This window comes from Nicrophorus vespilloides, unplaced genomic scaffold (assembly GCF_001412225.1).
Source record: "Nicrophorus vespilloides isolate i.1.1-1 unplaced genomic scaffold, Nicve_v1.0, whole genome shotgun sequence".
Classification (NCBI taxonomy): Eukaryota; Metazoa; Arthropoda; class Insecta; order Coleoptera; family Silphidae; genus Nicrophorus; species Nicrophorus vespilloides.
The window spans coordinates 316,263-339,522 of record NW_017096476.1 but is presented as its reverse complement, the minus strand read 5'-3'; the positions used below and the strand labels follow the sequence as shown (position 1 = coordinate 339,522).

The 23,260-nt window shown below is 31.2% G+C and overlaps 1 protein-coding gene across 4 annotated transcripts in view; it reads right to left on the bottom strand.

Moving 5' to 3' along the window:
- Positions 1–9,733: 9,733 nt before the first annotated feature.
- LOC108557109 (UDP-glucuronosyltransferase 1-7C-like) overlaps positions 9,734–23,260 on the bottom strand; it is a 14,968-nt gene continuing 1,441 nt past the window's right edge. Inside the window, exons 1-4 of one of the 4 annotated variants that reach the window (XM_017913507.1) lie at positions 21,381–22,193; positions 15,720–15,942; positions 10,811–11,027; positions 9,734–10,029 (exon numbers count right to left, since the gene is read on the bottom strand). In XM_017913507.1, the coding sequence (XP_017768996.1) occupies positions 9,750–10,029; positions 10,811–11,027; positions 15,720–15,942; positions 21,381–22,178 (1,518 nt within the window). In that variant the 5' untranslated portion in view covers positions 22,179–22,193 and the 3' untranslated portion in view covers positions 9,734–9,749. Of the gene's footprint in view, positions 10,030–10,810; positions 11,028–15,719; positions 15,943–19,096; positions 20,191–21,380; positions 22,194–22,256; positions 23,127–23,260 lie in introns of those variants that run through there. The other 3 variants (XM_017913506.1, XM_017913504.1, XM_017913505.1) reach the window with 3 other exon arrangements.

Below are 23,260 nucleotides of genomic sequence, written 5' to 3'. Positions count from 1 at the left end.
AGAAAACAGTGCCTACTGTATTTAATTTGATAAAATAAAAACACATATATTTCATCGGCATGAAAACATTTAAATTAACAATTAAATATACACGGTAAAGGCAATTTGCAGCATTTTTTTATTCATTCAGTAATGAAACATTCCCCGTCCAACAAATTGTACAAAGAATTTATTAAAATATTTGTTTGGAAATAATATATATATATATATATCGTTGCACTGGATTCCACGCGTTTTTGTATGGCCTTGCAAACTCCAGAGGCGACGCAAGATATAAAAATTTCAATTTAACTGTTTTACCGATGAAACATATTTTCGTATATACAATATATAGTTTAAAATAAATATGTTTTATTTGTTTATGCTATTATTATAATACATATTTTTTAGAATTATGATTTATGAAGTGTGTATGCAGAAAACATTAATAAAGGTATTAAAACTAAACGCAGAAAATACAAATGTTCACTCGATGTGAATTTCAAGTGGACGTACTTCACAAACGTTCTGTTCAAATATATTCATATGAACCTTCAATTATTTGTAGGTCTAGTACATTGTAATATGTACATATTCATTTTCATATTAATTTCTCAACGAGTACTGGAATTTTGGTAGTGAAATTATTTTTAAATTTATTTAAAATAAAAATTAATTTATCAGCGAAAATTGTAGATAGTTTCAAGCAAGTGAAATTTTGTCTACTATTGTCTCATGTGCAGTCTCTGGGTTTGGGAATTTTAATTAAATCCATTTGGTTTTATATAACTTTATTATCAATTATGCGTCAAACTAGGTTCAAATGTTTCCTTTTGTTTAATTAAAAATATATTTAAATTTAAAAAAAAAAAGTGATGAAAATATGTGCAGCGTTCGCACAAAGGATTAATTACAGTTGGAAATATACATTTATTAGTATTTAATAAAATAAACAATTAGTAAACTGAAAAACTGAAAATAATAAATAGATTTTCCTGCAATTTATAGTAAATACTTGGAATTATTATATTTTTAAATAGATTTATTCATTTAATAAAAATTAAATTATCCTCCCAACGTATACTTAGATATACAGATGTTATCGCCCGTCTGAGGCAGTTCCAAGTGAAAATATAAGATGAAATTACATCATTGAAACCAATACATATTTGTCACATAGGTACCAATCGAAGAGATTAAGGTTGATCATAAATGCTTCATGCTAAAAAAGAAGAGATCAGACACTGGAAGTCTACCCAAACCATCTAGCATCAACTAATACATCAACGAAGACTCAAATAACATTTGCCAAACCGTTTCTAAAATGTGTGTAAACTCTGTGTGGTTGTTTGCTGGACCAATCCTTTAGTTGCCTCCTGTACAATGCCAGTACTGCAGCTTGTTGTTCTTCTGGGTAGATTGCTGAATTTGGGGAAAAGGTATTAGGGCAGAATTACCTATGGTCAATAGCTCTTTGTAGCAGTTGGTCTTTGTAATTTTCGATATGTAACTTAAAATTAGAAGTATATTTTGTTTTCAAATGAAAGTTATAAATAAAGTATTTCATTATTTGTCAAAACTATATTAATAATAATTATTGATAATTAGACAATTTGCGTAGATCTTTTCAAGGAGCAATCGACAAAAGTCATTTTGCCCAATAAATATTTAAAGTAATTGCTAATATTCCGGACTGTTTGAAACCAGACCAATCGAGGACTGCACAAAAAGAGACTTGACTATATAAAGAGGGCAACTAATAGCCGAATGATTAAGTCGCCCTATCCACAAGCTAGTGAGCGCAGGTTCAAATCCTGGTCAAGTCAGGCCCTTTGTGAGCTTGCAGCAATAGGGCAAGCATCGTTCATCACAGATGGACAGTGAATGAATGAGGTTCAGCATATGGACATTCCGCCAAGTCGATGGATAATGACAGTGTTAAGGATAGCAGCAGATTCACAGTGAAATGAAATAGTGGAATCGAAGAGCATCAATATACTACTGAAGTTAACCTATAAGACGACAGCCAACTTACAAATTAAAAATCATCATAATGGTAACTATCCACCGGGAAAGATTATCTACCTAATATCAACCGCGATCTTAAATTTACTCAATGTTCACATTGATGAACAGATTGTGAATAAAATTACACGACATAAAAAAACTATATAAAGAGAAAAAAAACATTTAGTTGTGCAGATTCAATAATTAGGTAAACAAATTGAGCTTGATATTGTTTCTTGTTAGAGCTGTGTCATATTTATCAAAAGCAAACAAAACATTATTAGTCAACCAATGAGTTCTTATTAATAATGCCGTAATTAGCAATTAATACTCGCGTCCTATTGTGGAATAACTGGAACTATTGTTACCATTTCCAATTAAGCAATCCAATACTGCCTCAGATTATGTTAGCATTGATTTAGCAGTGATTGCCATCAATTAATATTATTATATAGTGCTAGCAATAGGTGCCGATATCTGTGCACACTATCTACCTGCAAAATGAATAGTCTACAATTAATACTACATGCTGAAATGAACAGAATTGGCAACAAGGAGATAATTTGCATAACTGACAATTATGTAATTCCACGTACACGCCAGAACGGATGCTGATGATTTCCCCCAAAATAAATATGCGATTCCATATACAATATGTGTGTTGCATAAATGAAGTCAATTTGAGAAAGTCTTCCCATTATTTTCTGATTTTTCCTCTTTTTGTTCCTCAAGTGTCTTTTTGAAATCGCACGTCTCCTTAAGAAAAAAAAAATAATGGAAAAAGGAAATTCCATACGAAATTTATATATGTTTTTTATTTGAATTCTGAGGAAATAAACTTTTATTTCTTGGAATTTCTTAAAGGAGAAAACTTCATTGCAGCAAATGAAATATAAATATTTATGCGAAAATGAGTGCAGCATCAAAGCCATTCCGAAGTGTTTGTCAATACGTTGTTTTTTTGATCCCTTTTCGAAACTTCTTTACGTTCCCGCTAATGGAGTTTGTTTTGGGTCAGCCACCATCCGCTACACCCTTGAGCAATATATTTTTCATCTGCTTCTCTTCGATTTGTTCCATCACAAAAAAAAATGTGATTTTCTGTAATTCTTGTATTACTTTCACTGGTAAATAACAGCTTAAAAATTTAGGAAATTAATGTAAGTTTATATAGTTTAAGTATTGAATAATTAAAATATTATAAATAAATCTAAGTTAACGGAAACACGTTATAATTAATTCATCAACCACTGCTAACTATATAAATTGATATTATTGGTATTTTAGAAATACGTTAATGATGTTTACTTTATAATAATTAGGATATAAATTGATATTGAAATGATAACATAAGAGGTGCAAATTAGTTCTTATTATTAAATTAGTTTTAAAGTATTAAATAAAATGTGTATAGTTTAGTGTACATTGGGTTGCCTATATCACATATATTCATAAGTTTTTTTTATAAACATGTAGACTTTCATCACTAAAACTCGTAATCAAATACGTAATTGTAATGGCATATCTATACAATCTTAAGGAATTTTGACCTTTTTATAATTCATTCTTTATTGATTATATGCTACAAATAGAAACTAGATGTATTTTGATATGCTTCTAATTCTTAATAAAAACAGTTTTGTAGTTTTTTTTTTATAATGAATTAAGATATAATCTTATAATCATCAATTAATATTTTTAATATATTATGTAATATGGTTTAAGTAAAATTCTGGTTGCTTGAAAATTACTGTAAATAGGAACTTATGTTATATTTATAATAATTTATTTTATTAACTACTTCTGGATACAAATGCAAATTTAATGGTATTTTATAATTATTTTTTTTTTGTAAATTGACTTTTTTTTATATACATTACTACTACAATATATTAAATATTAACTATATAAATAGAAAACGTAAAAGTAATTTAATGTAGATTTAGTGATTTGCTTGGCAGTATTAATAGTATTTATTATTAATTACTACAAACTATATAGGATAATATTATTGATTATTTTGTAAATAGCGTTTTTTTTATGAATATTTGGATTATTTAAGATGTTTTGTTTTATTAACTAATTATACAAATATGTGCATAATAAGTTTAATTATATGATTTTGTAATTTGTTGAATGAAACGGTAAAAGTTACATTAAATTGGTTTATGTACATCATAAAAGCTTTGGACCAAATGTAATGTGACACATGTAATGTCAATTAATCAATTGCAGCTGCTTGTTAATGATTCTCTCTATCGAAGCCCATGCTCCGATAAATTGGATGAAAGCAATCAACGTCCGTGCGTCTGCAGTTTTTCTTTCCTTTTTCTTCTTCTTCATCAACATCGTCGTCGTCGAAGGAAAAGTAGACAAAATATATCCCGTGGAAGTAACATTTTTGAAAGCAGTTAGATATCGATGAGAATGTATTTCCCAAGTGTTCCTAAGGTCGTCGAAATTTATTGACAGTTTGGTGTGGTGGCGGTGTGTAAAAATGCTGGAGTGATATTGAAGGTGACAGCGAGCAGAGGTCAAACCTGAGTCCTGAGCAATCCCGACAGATTCCTGCGGGAATTTGGCAGCGGGACGCAAGCAAAGGCGTGGTGGTGGGGTGGCGGCAACGACGGCAGCGGCGACATAAACAAGATAGGAAGAGCGTGAGTATGTGTATGTATATATGTACATGCAGAGAGATGTGTATGGGCTTGAGGGTGTGTGTGTGTATGGGTGAGAGTGTGCGAGAGTCCCGATAAGGCCGGGGAAAAGCCCGTGAATAGCTTCCGGCCTTCCAGGCCGACCCATTCACCATTTAAAAGGTTATCTCGTTGAGCTTCACACAAAGATAAACTTGTTTATTAAAAGAGTTATATTATTCAGTTTGCTCAAATCCCATTCTTGTGCCCATTCATGCCCACTGTACAAAACGTATTGGAAAATATTTTATTTTTATTTGCACACATCAAACGCCTTCGCAGATATACGCGTTTCTATGATTCCACCATTTTCATTATTATATAGAGATATAGCACTTTTGATTAAATCCTTGCAAAGAAAGCTTGTATTTAGTTTATCAATTGGACGACGTTGCTCTCTTTGTATTTTTGCTGCGCTCGTAGATGAAAACGTTTCCTGCTATTGAATTTTTGATGAATACAATTCTTTGATTCGAATCTCGATATGATATTTATTACATTCTTCTGCTTTTGCCAATATCAAAAGCACAAAGAAAACAATGTGTAAATTTGTTACTTAACAGTTCGAACATTTTAATGTTATACTATTAATGTACACATTTTTAGAAGAACATCTGTAAATTATCACTCAATTTAACTTATTTCTCATTAATTGGATTATTTTATTTGCAGATTTTTTACTATCATTTTAAGATTTTACATATAGGAATAATATTAGACTTATATGTGTATCAGTATCATGTATTTTTTCTTCTTCTTTCCATTTTAAGTCATGAAACTCTCATAAATTAAATAATTGATGATTCTAAAGAAATTATACTGTAAAGTATAATAATTTTTTTTTCAATATTTCAATATATATTGAAATATACAAGAAAAATAGAATATTTAACAATATCAATGACATTGATGATATTAAATTCTAAATATTTCAAATGCATTTTGAGTAGTAATTATAAATATTTGAGTTTAAAATAATGTTAATGCATCAAGTTGAAACCGTACGATTCCACTGAATGAGTAGCGATTAACATAGAACATAAACTAATTAGTTGGTACATTGGCTTCAGCTTTGCTGTTGGATTTCGTTCAGAATTAATTCCGTCGGTGTATCGTGATTATTACCGTTTTGCGAATTGCGGACTTCGGCAGAATAATCTGCCGACCAAAACCGCAGATAAAGACCGGTTTATATTTGCGCAAAAGTTTGCATAAAATCTCCGTAATAATTGGGAATAATTCTGCTATTCCAAAACGAATACGTGCAAAATAAAATTAGAACTTGAAACTATAGAAGCAACTAATGAATAAAGTTTGGTCTAGTCTCGTCTATTGTTTTACTTCGTTTTGTTTTGCGAGCATTGCAAAACTGTATGGTTTCAACGGATTTATGGAATCATTCATATATGCATTGAATTTATTCAACAAATGTTTGTTATAAACTGTACGCTCTTCAAGTTCTCTCCACACACAATTACAATTCGACACGTCGCGAAAAGTTCACAGTTTTAGATGAAATTTATCTGGTTATCCAAAGTTCACAATTAATTAAAAACTTTTTAATTATATATTTGAGTATGGTTTTGTGTATATAATATAATATTTTCAACAAGTAACAATTTCTAACTCTGAGGAGATTTTTACCATTGGAATGCAGATTTTTTGTTTAAATAACTTTTATCAATTACAAAGTTTTAAATATATTTTAATGAGTTTTAAATTAGTTCGCAATTGTAATGAACCCTTTTATTTTATTTTTTAGCTGTAATTACTTTTCTAACTTATTTATTGATTAATGAATTACCATATTTTATATTATTTTGCAACCATAAAGCTGGAATAATAATTAAAAATTAATGAAAAATCGTAAAATTTATGAGATTTCGACTAAAAATACATGTTTTTTGCTTATAGCCTGACGTTAGTGTTGATATATTTTATGAATGGCTCAAAAAAAAACTTGTCTTCTTCTCACGTGGCCTAGGAAAACTAAAGGTTAGACACAATTGATCTAAAACTTACTCAACAATAATAATATTTATTGCAACAATAAAAATACAAAATAAAACGTCAACTGCTGTTTACCATTGGTTTTTCAGCCTTTAATTTTATAATATTATATTGATTTAAAATTATTGTAACATACTTGTCTTTATACAAAACTTTTGCTAACCTTTAGATATATTACTAACAAATAATTTTGAACAGTATGAAATACTTACCTTTACATAAATTAATAGTTTTAGATACTGAATGTGAATTTAATAATTAATTTCGAGTAACTATAAAGTTTTTAGAATGAAAGTTGGGAATAAAAACAAGTGCGAAGTCTGAAATTTATGAATTGAAACAGAAAAAAAAGTGTTATTAAACATATTTAGTTTTAATTAATTTAGAATGAGTGCACTGCAGGGAATATATAATGTTAGTGTATACGGCCGCAATGTCGCTAATTTAAAGTTAGCGATTAATTAAAAAGTTGTTTCGATCCTCTATATATTTTTTTTTCATGCTACGCGTTGCTGCGGCGACTCCCTAATAAAAATATATAATGTTTTCAGAGAAGTAACATTTTGTAACCGGGAGGGATATTTTCACTATCGGTATCCGGAGTTATTTCCAACACCATTTTTCACTCTGGAAAAAGTGTATATAGTACATGCCAAACTAATATCTCTAGGGCATAAAGTTCCAGCACCGTGATTGAACTAAATGAACACAAAATGGGCTTAGCGTCAGCTGGGAGTTGGTGTGTGGGGGAGGTTTTGGAGGACGGAAATGCAATGCAACGCAACGCGGACGGGGGTGGTGTAGCACACACATATAAGATATACACTATAATTTCATATTATATATTTGCCGGCCTTCCGTGAAATGACAAAGGGATTAGCTGATATTGGCTTCGGCTAAATCCTGCGGCCGAACTCAACACCCCACTAATTGCGTATCGATTATGTTTATTAACATACAAACAGCAATACCGATTTTATAATGAAATCTATTTTATATTTATGCACAGATAATACAAATGCTATCCAATTTATTATTGTCGTTCACATAAATTATTGTTCAATGCCCGTAACACCGTTACAGCATTTCACTAATCACTTATTAATTGTTAATCTGCTTTCATATTTTTTTTTCTCTCTCGTACATTTTATGTTCACAATTACATTGTCATTAAGCATTGAATTAATAATACTAATTTAATGATTCACGTTTACCAATGATACCACACAATCTCGAATATAATACGAACACTCAACCTTTTGAGGTTGAGTATATTACATTTTATATTCATATTTTCATTGTAATTAAACATTCAATTATTAATACAATACTAATTAATTACATTCGTCAATGCTCACGTAAAATCTCATCCATCAATAATGCCCAATAATCCTTTCGAGATAGAAAGTTTTAAGCTATGACTTAACAAAAAATCTATAATGTATATTTTACTAATTGTTGATTTAAGTCTCTTTGAATATAACATTGAATACTTTTTACATAGTTAATTATTTGAACATTAATTTGTTTTTAAATGACAAAATAATGCGCGCTTTTTACTGGAGATTTTGTGTTAAAAAAACAAAAATTTGATTATGATGAAAGCTTTTTAAACTTGTCGAATAATTTTCATTAAGAAAGAATTAAGTGTCACTCGATCTTGAAGATCGATTTTATTTTTGTTTGAAGGTTTGGTGGTATTAAAATAATAATAAAAAAAATAAGAGTGGAAGAGTGTGGACTGAAAGTAATAAAGAAGTAAACTTTTAATAGAGGAGTGGCAAACTTGGAGGCATTTTAATGCAAGTCGCTGTGCATTGCATAATTAAGTTTTGGCGGGATGAGGAAGGGAGGGTTTAAACAAGCACAATCTCTTCCTCAACTTTCAAAACTGGGTGAATTTTGTGCTTAACTTACAAAATTATACAAATTAAATTGAAAATGTTCGCAGCGGCGAATTTAATCAATCAAAATTAATTTAATTACTGCACGCGTATGAACTCATGTGTGTGTGTGTGTGTGCGGTAGAGGAAATCAATCAATTGATTGTTTACTAAAATCAACTTCGGGGTGTAATTTATTTATATATATAATCAATCACCTAAATGCAGTGTCGAATTATATGTAGTTGACAAGCTTGCGGTGAAATACGCTTTATCAATTTGTTATGTTTTTGGTCTACTGGACATGTTCGTATTTTTATTAAATAAACGATATATTTTAAAATAATTATATAATAATTATATAAAATATGTTGAATCCTTCTAAAACTAATTAAGATTTTAATGTTGTTCTAATTTAATAGTTTTTATAACTATAACACTTTTCAAGATTGTTCATTCTTTCTCATGTCTTCGGAAAAAGAACAAAATAAGTTATGCAATTTATTTTCTAAATTCCTATTTGTATTTATTATAAGAAATAAGTCTGGATATTATCTCTGTCTCTCAAATGATGAAATCATATTTATCGCATTAAGATTGTCGCGGAGATGTGAAAATTTGTAAAATAAAACTAGTCTTGGAGATTAATGAAACTGACGTAAAAGAAGTTATATTGAAAAATATTTGTTACTTATTTATCTAATTCTATACATTTTATTATTATTTAGTCTTTTAATTTATACTAATAATTAAAAACTTAGTTCTGTAATTAGTTCTAAATTAGTTCTGTAAACCAAAATACTATTGAACTAATAATTTGCCTCTAATAATTTATTTTGATTAGGAAGTGAAACTTTGACAATTGTTTTTTGTTATATTTTCAATATATGATTATGAAATGATGATTCAATTTTGTAATTATTGCTTCAGATTACTATAATCTAACAAATTCAACGCGAAATAACTGATAAACTAATTTTTTTTAACTTTTGACTAATGGAATAAATAAAATATATAAACTGTTTTGTCTGAAAATTAATATTTATTTATAAATTAAAATTTTTTGAATTTTTAACAATTTTTCTCATACTAATTACAATTTTTTTTTAAATTAATAATTAACATGTTTTTTTATTAATAATCAACAAAGATAAAAAAAAAGAAACAAAATGTCTTAAGATTTCTTGACTTTTTGTGTTTTCTTACAGCACATGCCACAAGTAATTCTAATGGTATGGTAAACGATAAATATCGTGAAAGCCAACGCCAAGATCAAGAATGCTATGACATCCAAAAGAAGGTACTGGTAAAATGGCATATTAACGGCCGCAGTTCTCATATGGTCCGCTCCCTTATGCCTGGCAACATATTCGATCCAATAAATTGCAGTCTCCAATGGTGGCATGGGTCTATCTCTAAATCTTTCCGACAATTGTTTCGCCTTCTTGTTAAACCTAAAACAAAAAACCGTTTATACCTCAGGCTATGTTATTTTATTTTGTACAACGCGACGTAAAAATATGTTTTCTTTCATGTTTCAATGGAATTCTCGTAAGCGGCTTTGTAATAATAATTTTCATATGTGCAGCTTGTACAATATTTTTTTTGCTTTCATCGCTTTGTGCAAAGTACGCATGAGCCGTGATTTTAATTAAAACTCTTTATACAAATAAAATGGAGCTTAATCGCGTCCCGCTAACGGACGGAATAATTTAAATTGGATTTAAATTAATGCGGATTTTATTTTGTGCTTTCAGTCCGGACATAAATAATAATAATTCAGGTATTGATTTTTAATTAGCTAGGCAAGAAGTTGCCATAATTGAAGGCAAATAACGATACCGTAATTGTTTTTAGAACATTAACTCGGTAACATCGCCCGTTTGTAATTTAATATCGTTTAAAATAACATCGCATGTGTGTTCGCAGTTTAAGAATAACTGCCGTGTGTTCTACCATAAACTGAATACCACCCTTCTTCTCTCTTGCACACCCCAATTCGATGCTTGAATAATATTAAGTTTAACAAGTATCTCATTAGCGCGCGTAACTCAAATCGCGAAGGTCAAGTGGAGGGTGTAAGCAACGACGAGCAAAAAAAAACTCCTTATCAACGTTGCACTCAATTTCTTATCGTGTCGAAGGGTTTTCGAAATAGTTCGGTAATCCCCCAATGGGTGTACTATATATCGTGTGTGTTTGTGTGTGGGAAAGATAGCGTCGGGGTGAACTTACTCGGGGTCGAGGATGGTTTTCAGGGCTCTGTAAACCGTATCTTCTTCGATATTGTGGAAGTCAAGGACAATTCCGCCACCGCCAGCTTCCAAAGCTCTGGCATTCGTGTGCTGGTCCCCAAATTGGGGCATTACGACCACTGGAACACCACAATGGACTGCTTCAGTTGTGCCCAAGAGGCCTCCGTGCGACACAAAGCCCTTCACATTTGGATGACCTAAAAGCATAAAGAAAATATATATTTAATATTAGTATTCTAATCAATAGACGACTATTTTTTGTGTGTTCAATTTAACTCCGTTCATATCAAAAACATTTTCCATTTCGAACTTATTACATATTTATGGTACAAACCGAATCGGAACTCCGAAAAATGAAACAATTTTTCAAAATCAATAACGCATTCACGTTTAAATATTTCATATACAACAGTTTTGCCAATAATATACATAATTAAATATATTCATCAATTTTTATATTTATGTTTTACACAATTTATTATTTACCGCACACACATTTGTTGTTTAGTACAGTTCAATAATCACACATACTTATAATTCAATACACTCAAAAAATGTGTAAAAAAAAGTATAATTATTACGATAATCAAGTCATAATGTGTAAATCATATGAGAAGATATGGAATAAGTAATTATCACTGCCTTTTCCATTTTATTGCTGATGATTTAGCACTTAATTTTGTTTCAGTAACCAAGTTTTTCTAATTGCGGTTTTAGTTTTCTTGTAAGAATAAACTGTAGACCAAATATTGTTTTCATACACGCACCTGTTGCAAGACTTTGAAAAAATTGAATTTTAGTATTCAGATTCATGATGATATTGATTTTAAGTTGTAGTTTACGTAACGAAATTTATATGCTTACGTTTGATATCGGTTTCCGAATTCCAAAGATCTTGTTATTAATAGGCCCGAATTAATCGGTATGCAATGTTAGCCATTTGGACGATCAACCAATTGATCTATAAATCGAGCACCGTCGTCCCAAGTGCAGAACGGACGGATTATTAATAGCAACGTATCGCAAATCAAGTGCTAACCAAAATCTAGATGACCATCCGCATACTCCCTAATCCGTATCAAGAGAGAAAACCAAGATTTTCTTAGTTTGTGCAATTGCATTTCCACGTGAATTATTTCGCCTCTTTTATAACATTTCTCTCACTTCTTATTTCGACTAATTAAAAATTCCGCCGCCCAGCGAGCGAAAGCAAAGAAAGGGAAGCAAAAAAGAAATAACTGAAGGCAGAAGCAGACGCGTGGAGGGTTGAAATTAAAAAAAAAAGTAAAATAAAATGAGGCGGAGGCTGCAATTATTTATATTGTAGAAGCGTGAGATTCCAGCGGCTCCCGTTTATCACCAACCCGAAAACTCTCGCAAATTAAATAATTAGTTCTATTAACGAAATACCAGAAGGAAACGCTGCTGATTAATTTGTTACAATTATTTATGAAAATCCAAACATTATTTTGTCCTCTACATTTTTACATTTCGTTCGTCCATTGAATTTTCTTTTTTAACTTTGAATGAATATTTTTTATTAGAAATGTTATGATTAAAACTATTTCCGCATAGAACGATTTCAATAAATCCGGTTTCAAAACCTATTAAATTTTATAAAATTAAGTACTCAAAATTATTTCTTTATAGTTTCAAGTTACTTTTTGTACAGTTTGTTTCCTACATTAGTCCGGTTTCAAACAATCCGGAATATTGACGGAAATGATTATCTCCTCAACTTATCAGAAAGTTAGTCTATAAAACACATAATTATATTTTTTAATATCTTTTCTATGCATTACAGCCAAATGTGCGAAACCACAGTAATGTACATTTCCTTGCTATCATATGCATTTGGAATCTATTCAATCTAATACAGTTTCCAAGAAAATCACTAAAATGTGAAAATTATGAGTTAATTTTATTGACATACATTTTATACGTAACTTTACCATGTATAAAATCAATATAGTAAAAAGTATAGAGTATAATAAGTATATTTTTGTAAATAATCACTTCGAATATGAATATGAAATAGATGTTGGATAATTTTGAATTGTCTTATATAATAATAAATATTTTGAAAACAAACTCTATCTCAAATGTATGTGAATGAAAGTATAAATGTTGTTGCGAATTAAATCTGTCGATGAAACAATGCCCGTAGAGGAAAAAAAGACATGAATCAAATTTGATTGTTGTTTGTTGCGCAATTGTTCCTTTCGCATTATTTGTCATTCATGTTTGTTTGTTTGCGTTTGTGATAAACGTTGTTTCTAGATAAATGTATACGGTTCGTTTCATGTTCATATAATTTTTTTTACTATCCAGCGATGCGTGATAACAATTTTCATCGCGTTCGTTACCTATTCCGCAACGTAACAAATTAGAATCAATCATGCGAACAATGTGTCAACGCAATGGAAATGAAATAAATTGAATACGACAATAATCAATGAATTATTGATCATCAAGACTATTATAAAAGAATACAGTCGCACGCATGGAACCTTACCATTACTCATTCTTGTTTATAATTCATTTCCTTGTAACGCAAGAAACGTATGCATTATGCGTTGCAATATAGAAATAAAATAAATTAATCAGATACAACAGATGATCATTTTGGTTATTCTATACAGATTATTAAGTATACATTATTTTGGTAGAGAATGATGCAAACTAAATTTTAAAAAAAATGTGTTGTAAGTAAATTTGTTATAAAAAATATAGTTGCAAATGTTCGCATTTTTACATAATCCAAAGTTTGTCTTATGGTCTATTTTAACAGAAACGTTGTACATATTATTTTTATGTGTAGTTTATGTTTACTTTAAAAATATGTATTTTTAATTTTGTATTTAAAATGTATTTCCAAGCAAAATGATGCACGCTATATATTTTTCTCATATAAAGTAAAATAATCATAAAGGATTATGTTATAAAAAAAATATCTGGATAATTTAGTTGCTTATTTGAAAAATGAGGTGGTAATATTGAAGATAAGTTTTGTTTTCGTGTTTGTTTTTTCATGTGCGATTTCTTATAATATATTATGTTCATATCAAAAAGTATACGTATGAAAGATATATATAATAAAGGGATTTACGTTGTCAGCAATTTTTATTTATAATTTGCAGTAATAAATTCATGTTGGGCTTTAACATTTATATAATACAATATATTCGTGTTCTCATTGTTTTTTTTTTCGTCGTTTCTTCCACCGAGCTTAAATAGTATAAAACGGGCATTAATTTGGTTCGGTAAAACCTTTCAGTGAAGCGGAGATAATGTTTTAGAAAGTTTCCCCCCAAGGAGCACGTAACATGCTAAAGGATTTTATTATTTAAATATTACCAGAGACCGCATAATAGTCTACTGTGCGTGCATATATACGTACTAACACTACATAAGATTACATAATACAGAGGGGGGAGGGCTTTTGTTATTATATTATATGCGGGGTGATCCCCTCGGCACTATAATTTCTTGTCCCCCGTCGTACAATGCGTGTTTTCATTCAGAAAGCCTCTCCACACAAATTTGAATAAAGCCCCGAAATGAAAAATACGCGCCGAGCTCTTATTGGATTATTATTAATTAAGCCTTAGTTGGGAAAACGTAATTTACTCCTGTAAATATTTATTTTTCTTTGCCTCTCCTCCTCTACCCACCACGGCCAACTTTTCACTACATGACTTGCGTAATTTGATTGCACTTCTCCGCTGAAAGTGTACAATTTTCAGAAACCTCGCATTGGTCGACCTCTCTGAAATAACTTATCAAGTTCCCTCTGCAAATACGCTACAAGTTCTTAAATAATCTAACAAACAAATATCAAACGTCGCCCACACTGTAAAGGAACGTCCACGAATTATTTAATTACAAACATTGTTGACATTTCCGCTGTCGCCGAGTTATTATTTATTTTAGTATTAAAGATTATTATTTATAATTACTATTAAGTACATAAAAATTAGAATGCCCTAATGTTCGTGTTAATTTGTCGATTGGTTTATATATGAATAAAATAAATATATCTCTTAACAAAAATAATAGAACCAATAAAGTTTACTAAAAAAAAAATGCCAACCATTACAAAACTTAATATAAAATATAACTATATTTAAATAAATGAAATGAAATTATATTTTTAAAATATTCGAAATAAAAATACGCCAATATTATTATTGGACTAATTTACTTTTAATTCGTATTAAAACCACTTATATAAGTTACAAAATACAAAAAATATTCAAGTTTAGTAAATAAGTAATAGATTTGAAAAAAATAATGTTAAAATACTTGATTATTATTATTGTTATCCAACTAATTTTTGTTTTATGTAAATGAACAGAATAACATTTTATGTCGAGTTAAAAAAATATACAACATTTGAAAGAGTTGTCGTCTGCTTGTTTTTTTACGTTTTGTTATGCTTTGATGATAAAAAGCTATGTGGTCGATCGAGGGGTTTTGGGGGTGGTGCGGCTGAACTATTTTAAATATTGCGGTTGGTGGCGTATTCGAAATATGTTGTGATCTACAGGCGCGCATACGGTCGGCATACCGAACATCTCTTTACCGGCAATATTGCGGCATAATTAAATTTGATTGTTGTTTGAAGTGTTTGCATATTTCCTCATTAATAGAAATGTAATTAATACGAAATCGGAGCACAATGAAGGCTCGAGTGCTCGTGGTACGCGAGCGTGGAAAAATGAAAATTGATGGGATTAGATCGAGTCGAAAATTGGTTTGTATTTATAGAAAGCTCGAGGACGGTTTGGGGGGATGAGGGTATGTGTTTGTCAGGGCCGGATAGGGATACGGACAGAGACATGAGGGGATGGTTGGTGCGACGGAGGATGAATCCTTTTTAAACTCACACAAGATGTCAAACTGCGGCATCCACTTTTGGATCATTACGTTGTCAGGTTTTCCAGGCATCGTGTCGTTTTCCCATTTCCACAGGACTCGCTGCTTGAGACGACCAAAAGCCCTCAGGAACGCCTGCTTCTTGTGCTCTGGAAATGTATGCCCTTTGATCATTGAACCCATGCTAAAATAGATCACCCCATCCTTGGATTCGTTTATCCATTTCTCGATATTCTGTCAGGAAAAATACATTTGCTATTAATATCTGTGTTTTACGGAAATTGTGAACACACACACACATATATACTTTTAAAATAAAACGAAGTTTCCAATTCAAACCCGAGATTCGTTTATTAAATTATCGATTTGAACAATGTCGGACTGTTACGTGAAAACATACCGTCAGCGCCTGAACACAAAACCTATTTATTCTGCAACTCAAACACAACTTTTGTAATTAAAGTAACTGTTTCCAATAATTTCGCAATTCAAAATATACACATTTTCTGAACTTCAATATACTCGAACTCAAATATTACTATCCATTACCTTTTATATTAACTTTTTTACTATTACATCATCAATAAAATTATTGAAATTACTCAATTTTTTAATTAATTAATTAATTAATAACTCTAATAACATATCAAACTTAACTTAGTAAATTTCTTTAATAACTTGTTTTCATATTAATTAATTAACTATTTATTATGAATATAGAAATTCTTGCTGGTCATAGTTTGTAAAGAGACATGTCAATATCGATCAAAGATAGAATAATAATAATGGTTTTTCCTTTACGAATTTAATGGAATTATTTAATTATTTACATATAGGCGGTTTTCCCCAACTACAAATAGGCATTAGGAAATTAATAATAAATTTTGATTGGCATTCAACTTGCGTTCGGCTACGTAATTGAAATGGAATATATCAAGTTTTTTTTAATGTAAATAATAATAGGGGAATTGTTATATTATTAGGAATAACTTTATACATATTTATTAAACGACTTAGATAATAAATGGATTATATTAAATATAGAGCAATTCACATATTTACAAAATACGTCAATTATTATGTATTCTAAATGCATAAACATATTTAATTAGGAGTTAATTTTATCTTTTATTGATTTATCATATAATACTAATTAAATGTATTATAACAACCATGAAATTGAATACATAATTACAAATATTAATCGATGTTTATTCATATTTTCACAAACAAAAAATAAGTCACAATTTGTGTGTTTAGAGTAGATAAAGGGCCAAAGTAAAAAAGTCACAATTGTCTATTTTTCAAAATTTATCTATTTATATCTTGAAAGATACTTGCTCATCACTAAGAATGTATATAGATAAATTAATAATAGATAATGATCAAATAATTAAGAATATCCTGGAAAGATCAGATTATTGTAAAGAGCAATAAAATACTGCGATCAAACATATAAAAATTTACTACAAATTAAGGCTAAAATTAAGTAAAATTTTGTAAGTTTGTATGGAGTTTGTTACCTGAATATGAAATTAATTTTCGTTTTGTTGCGAACTAGGCGAATTGAAAACAGCAATACACAAAGGATAATTAATGATATCTTGGACGAAATTAATAATTGGCAATTGTCGATTAGGTTCTTTATTGTCTGCCGGATCATTAATTAAATTTGCAATCAATTTACGTGCCCAGGCTGTTTATTAAATTGTTCGCATGGAATCGTCCCTTTGAGCAAGTACGTGAAACCGGGAACACCGGCTCGTGTTTTTCAAAAACCTCCTGCATTCAATTGCTATTTTGTTTCGCCCTATTTTTTTTTCTACGTTTTCTTTTTTGCAGTTGTTCGAGTCGCGATTTCTATTAATCATTCGCGTCCATTGTTTCATTTTGCGCTCGTTAATGGATTTCGAGTACTTTGCATTTTCACGTTTCATTTACCCACCCCGTGTGGAATGTATGCAAGCCATTACAAACTGTTTTTAATTTCATCGATTCCCTGGGTGCGTGTACAACCTGGAACGATGTGAATGGAGAGAGAAATATAATAAAAATATATAGTATTATGTAATAAAAGGATCCGTGACGATTTACATAATCTTCGGTTGAAATTTTCGTTCGGAGCCGGTGCGAGGACAATCAAATTAAAAATTACATTTCCTGCATTACTGCGAGTGACACGTAGAAAGAATTTTTCCAGCAGCCGACGCAACAGCTGTCAGGAGACGTCACTCTTTTGCCATCTGCGGACCTAACTTAATTTCGCCATATTCAGCTGAATTCTCATTCAAATTCACAATCGCATTTATTACTTGTCACTTCTAATTCACGCCCGCTTTTCGCGAAATTACATTTTTACATGCGAAGACATTTTCACTCCAATACTAATTATCTTTAGATAATTGACTTTGTTTATATTCGAGATAATAAATTACAAAAATTATCTTCATTTTATTTATTTTTTACCGTAATTCATATTTAAGCAATCATTGAAATCTGACCTTCACCTTGAAAAATACTTGCATGCATAATACTTAAACCAAAATAAAACGAGCATAAAAATCAGCATTTAAAAACAAGAATCATCATTACATAATCTTCAGAAAAACATGAAATGCTTATGTATATTTATATTATTCTCAAAATAAACAATGAAGTAATTTTCTTCTAGGAAATATAATCTGTTTAACTGATCGCATTTCAATAAAAAAAAAAGATATTCGGTATGTATGCTACATCACTAGTAATAATTGTTGTTTTTTTGAAATCGTGTATCCAGAAAAGGCCAACTATTGAGGTTTAAGTATTATAAAGAAATCTACCGTGAGATGCATATTTCCTTGAGTCATTGACTTGCATAAAAACAGTAGTTTACAATAGAAATCACGTTATTACTCTTGCAAAACGGTATTGTCGGCAGAAGTTTCGAAAATTACGTTTTTCATATTATAATTGTATGTCTATTCTTCTAATAAATTATGCAATCACAATGTACAAATCTATATTTATACAAAACAGGATTTCTCATTATGATATTACATCAAGATTGTATGTTTCGAGGAACAATTACTATTCTCTGTATTTATATCCATTGTAATATTTTTCTCACAAAAAAATGAAATAGAGGTCATTTTCGGAAGTAGTAGTTCTGTAGAATTTAAGTTAATAACTTTTAAATCATTAATCTGTATTTATTTAGTTTAGCGAAATACTTCTGATGAATAAATTATAATTGTTTGCAACGTTAAAATACGTATTCAAATATGAAACTATCTGTGATATGATGGGCATTAGTTTTGTGATTATTGCGATATTAATATATGAATGTATTCAAACTATTTGAAAGCAGTGAATGCTTGTGTACATTGGAATCGATATTAAAACATACCAAAGGAAGTTGTTTAGGTTCTTGCAGGTGAATGCCGCCGACTTCAATAATGGAAGGTACAAAGGGCCTAGCTCTATTCAATGCGAAGTAGGAATTGACCAACATCAAACTCGCATTAAAGGCAAATCTCTCGACGTTCTGCACGTTGAAATTAGCCTTGGCCGCGCTGTTCGCGTCCCAGACGCTGAAGTATTCATAGAGCACTTTGTTTGCCATATAGAGAAAGGCGTTCTCAAGCCTCTCGATAAATCCCATCTTATAGTAATCCATAAAAACTATAGGGATATAGGAGGGATTATCTGGATTCGCAAAGAAGTCATTAATCCACGGCAGTAATTCGCATGAGCTGGTCGCAATTAATGGAACGCGGCATTGGTTCAGCAAGGACAGGAAGCAATTGCTGCTGAAGAATTCGGCAATGACCAGATCGAATTTGCATCCATCCTGATGTAAGTTTCTCACTGCTGGAAGAGATAAGCCCTTCTGGCACACGATGTTTGCAAAACGCGTTATGAAACGCGACGTTAAATATTTGTCTATCCGAGACGGGTTGATTTGATTTAAGGAAACCGCCTCGACAAGTATATCCGCGCTACCTTTTAAGCTTATATCCGTATACCGAGAGATTTTCCGTTTTTGCGGGAAATGGCTAATAACTGTTAGATCGTGCCCCCTTGCACTTAGTTCCTTTAAAAGCGGCTCGAACACGTCGAAATGGCTTTTCATCTGGTGCGGAAATATACATAGGATCCTGTACGATTCGCAGACCGCGGCGAACAACAAAAATACAATTCCAACCTTCATATCCTTTATTTTTTTTTCCTGCTTTTCCAATTCTAAGTAATTCAACGAAAAAATAAAGGATGCTGCTTCCATTCAACGACGTTACGTGTAATTGGCCAACGTTAGTTTAGCTCTAAGCTTGATTTCGGAAAGCGTTGAAATCTGTTTGCGTGCAACAGGAGACAGAACTTAACACCTTTTACAGCGGCGAACAATAACACCAAAAGTTCTGGATTGTAACCTCCTTCTCCGCCTGCACAAATGCTCAGGCTCTCTCAGCTTGCCTTTCAGTGGAACGACTAAAGTTACAATCTTTACGGATATTGCATTTATACCCGCAGAGAAGGCGACGTTACGTAACAACGAAGTGACACGGTACCCCATGCAATTGGTGTGTGTATTATTTAAAGATAAAAATGCGAGACACACGATACGTTTCAACTTTAGAAAGAACTGTGTGTATATAGAAATTTACGAGTAGTGGCTTTACTAGATTATCTACGGCTTTGATACAAAATATTCGGGTTAAGGGGAATTCCATATGTTTTTTTTTTCTATTCCCTTTCGAGATTAGGATAGACCCCAATATATTTCAATGATTCCTGCCCTAAAATACTACTCTAAATCAAATACTATATTTAGTATGAACTACTACCTTCAATATTATATGAAATATTATTTAATTTCCATAAATGCATTACATTTTTTTACAATCATAACAATATAAAATAATTAAGCTATTTACTACTTACCTTTCAATAGATATTGACAATTTTGGCAGAAAGTCTGCGGTTTTGTATATGTTTTTTTTTATTAATTAATTTTATTTAAATTAATGTTAGTGGGAAAAAATTGTAACAACCTTCGAATAAAAATGAGTAACATTCTAAACATCCTTTCTAAAAAATAACTGCAATAATGATTTTTTTTCTCAATAGAACTTATATACTTAATGTATATATCATAAGTACTTCATTTTAATCTAGTTTAAATACACTTTTAGATAAATGTTTAAATCTACATAGAATCTATATTATCTAATTTAGCGCATTTACCTTAAACTAACACTAGAAAAAAAAGTTGGAGATAGCAATGAAGGTTTGAAATCCATTAATTTATTTCAATCATGTCACAGTTTCCAACTGGAAATGCTGCACGTTTTGCGCAAGAACTTACGTAAGTGATATTTATTGTCTTCGTGAATGCGCGCTAGAAAGAAAATCAATAAATCTTGAAATCTATTTAATTCATGTGCATTGCCATATTTGTATTTAGTTTTAATTTAATTAGCTGCATATATAGTAATGCTGTTTTCCAATTAATTTAATTAAAATATGTTACATACCTAGCTAATTAAGAATTGTAATAATAATTGATATGTTAATTATTTAATTAAATAGATATTTTCTTAAAAAAAATATAGTAAAAAAAAGTGGTTTAGTTCAAGTGTAGTGTTTTCTGCACTTATTACAATATTAATTATTAAATAGTTTATTCTTACCATTGGTGGTTTTTTTGGTTGACCAATGTGCATTCCGCTAATTTCTATTATTCCAGGCACCAAAGGTCTCGGTAAATTTAAAGTGAAATGTGAGTTGACAAGTATTAAACTAACATTCTTGGCTAATTCTCCAACGTAAGGCATGTCATTTCCAAAATGTTGACGAATTATTTCGTTATCAGGCTGTTCTACGTAGATGTAATGCAAAACATGAGAAAGTAAATAAACAAAAGTGTTTTCTAAACGCTCCAGAAAACTCATTTTGTCGGAGAAATGCATGAATTGATTCGGAATGTACGAGGGATTATCGACGTTTCCAATAATTTTATTAGTGAACGGCATTAAAACGTGCGAAGCGACCCCGATAAACGGGGCTTTCAGTTGATGCACCAAACCCAAAAAACAATCCGTATTGAAAAGTTCCACCAGGACAACGTCGAATTGCATATCCTTCAATTTTAGAACGTCAGGGTTATTCAGGTTACTGCATATTTCTATCGACATTTCCCCGAATTCGACGGGAGTTAAATATTTCACTAATCTTGTGGTATAATCCACATCAAATCTGATCGTATGTTCCGAAGAATTATTCATATCGAGTAGCTGTACGTCGTGGTAGGTTTCAATGTTGTTGTTTGAAGGAAAGTAACTGACAACGTGAACATCGTGACCTTTGAGTGCAAGCGCTTCGAGTGCGGGTTGAAAAACTTTAAAATGACTTTTACCGACGTAGGGAAACAAGCCAAGAATCCTGTAAGAATCCGCGCTTGCTATTAATAACAACACGACGAGAAACATATCGAATGACTGCGTTATATAAGGTGGCCTTTGCTTATATTCGTGAGTTTAGATTAGATAAGATACTTTACTTTTTACCTTTGGGATATTTTTGGTAGGTCCGATATGCACTCCTCCTATATCAATATAACTTGGTGGTAATGGCCTTGGCCTGTTTAAAGTGTAGTGAGTATTCGCCAAAATTAAGCTGATGTTGGCCGCAATTTCGGAGGAACTTGGCACATCGTCTCCAAAAATTTCACGGGACACTCGATTGCTCGGTATTTGAATGAACAAGTGATTGATGACGGTGCAGCAAATGTAGGCGACGGTGTTTTCCACCCTCTCGACAAAACCCATCCGATCGGAAAAGTCCATGAAATGGTTCGGAATATAGGATGGATTATCAATAATGGCAATCCGCGCCGCCGTCCAGGGCATCAGAATGTGCGAAGTTAGACCAATAAATGGGACTTTGTAATGGTGCGCAAAACCCAAGAAGCAATCCGAATCGAATTGTTCCACCAAAATCAAATCAAATTTTGCATCTGATTCTAGAAGCTTCTTAACGTTCGGGTGTCTTAAATTTCTGCACGTCTCCCAACCAATTGAACTTAACACGAATGGCGTCGCGTATTTAACAATCCTCAGATTGGGAATGCTCGACAGGTCCACCACATCCTTGGTTTTATTGCTGGAAGCTTCTAAACTCACGTAACTGAAGCCGGGTTTCGCCTTTTTCGGCGGGAAATGCGTTAATATTGTTACTTCGTGACCTTTCCGCGCCAACTCCTCCATTATAGGATGGAACACATCGTAATGGCTCTTCCCGGGGTAAGGAAATAGCCCCAAGATTTTGTAACTGTCCACAAGGCTTATAAGAAATAAACAAAAACACGCTATAATCGATCGCTTCATCGTAAATCGTCGAGTTTCCTAACCAAACTGAAGCTGAGTTGCACATTGCCACACAATCGGATAGAGTAACCTTGGAATACGTAAACTTGTTTCTATAGTATACACAACTACAGATATCTTCAAAATGATGTAATGCATGCAAGGTCATTTAACGGCTCGTACAGTTCGTTCACATAAACAGCCGT